An 885-nucleotide genomic window follows, 5' to 3' on the forward strand; every position below is an offset into this window, starting at 1 on the left:
GCTGTCAGCTTTCAGCAAGAGCAAATACCTGAGCTTCGCAGCCAGGCAGAATCTGGCCAGGCAAATGGGGGTCCCTGATTCCCGCATCCGCGTGTGGTTTCAGAACCTCAGAAGTCGCACTGGAGCTGTGGGGCACGCCCCAAATCGGTCCACAGCAGGCTCCAGACAGCTGGCCTCCCGACAGCTCCAGAAAGAGTTTGGTTCCAGGGCACAAGGTGGAGGCATGCCCTCAGAGCACAGGCGGCCTCGCACTCGAATCAATTTGCCACAGAGCAGGATCCTATTGGAAGCCTTTGAGAGGAACCCACGGCCAGGCTTTGCTACTAGGGAGGAGCTGGCACAGAGGACAGGTTTGCCCGAGGACACGATCCACATCTGGTTTCAGAACAGAAGAGCGGGGCACATCAACAGGGGCAGGCCCAACGCTCAAGGTCAAGACTTGCTGGAATCACGTGGGGAGGATGAGGGGCCTGGAGGTCCTGGTGGCAGAGAGCATGTAGGTGCCCGGGACAGCTTGTTGCCACTGGTGGCAGCAGGGGTTACACATACCTCGAATCCCAGCGACCTGCCAACCTTCTCCACAGAGGCCCAGCAATCCCAATTGGAAGAGCCCTTGATACCAGAGCAAGAAGAGGCCCCAAATCAAGGAAGTACCAAGGGCCCTCTCCAGCTCCTCCTTTGTCAACAGCTAGACCAAATCCAAGCGGAGGACCTTGTGCCAGCCCCTCTGCATCTCCATGGAGCTCTGGGTGGCAGGGAGCTTGAAGGTGCCCAGGACAGCTTGTTGCTACCAGCTCCTGCCCGAGGCGTGGCCATGGATGATACATCCTGTCCCAGCGACCTGTCAGCCTTCTGCACAGAATGTCCAACATCCCAATTGCAAGA

General features: G+C 58.2%; 1 protein-coding gene across 1 annotated transcript; it reads left to right on the forward strand.

Annotated features, from left to right (window-relative positions):
- Positions 1-223: 223 nt before the first annotated feature.
- LOC114635903 (double homeobox protein 4C-like) lies at positions 224-767 on the forward strand (the record flags this gene model as incomplete). Its single annotated transcript, XM_028784269.1, has 1 exon — positions 224-767. A coding segment is annotated over exon 1 (544 nt), but the record flags the coding sequence as incomplete, so codon positions are not given.
- Positions 768-885: the final 118 nt, after the last annotated feature.

The sequence above is a fragment of the Grammomys surdaster genome, unplaced genomic scaffold (assembly GCF_004785775.1).
Source record: "Grammomys surdaster isolate TR1022 unplaced genomic scaffold, NIH_TR_1.0 119536, whole genome shotgun sequence".
Classification (NCBI taxonomy): domain Eukaryota; kingdom Metazoa; phylum Chordata; class Mammalia; order Rodentia; family Muridae; genus Grammomys; species Grammomys surdaster.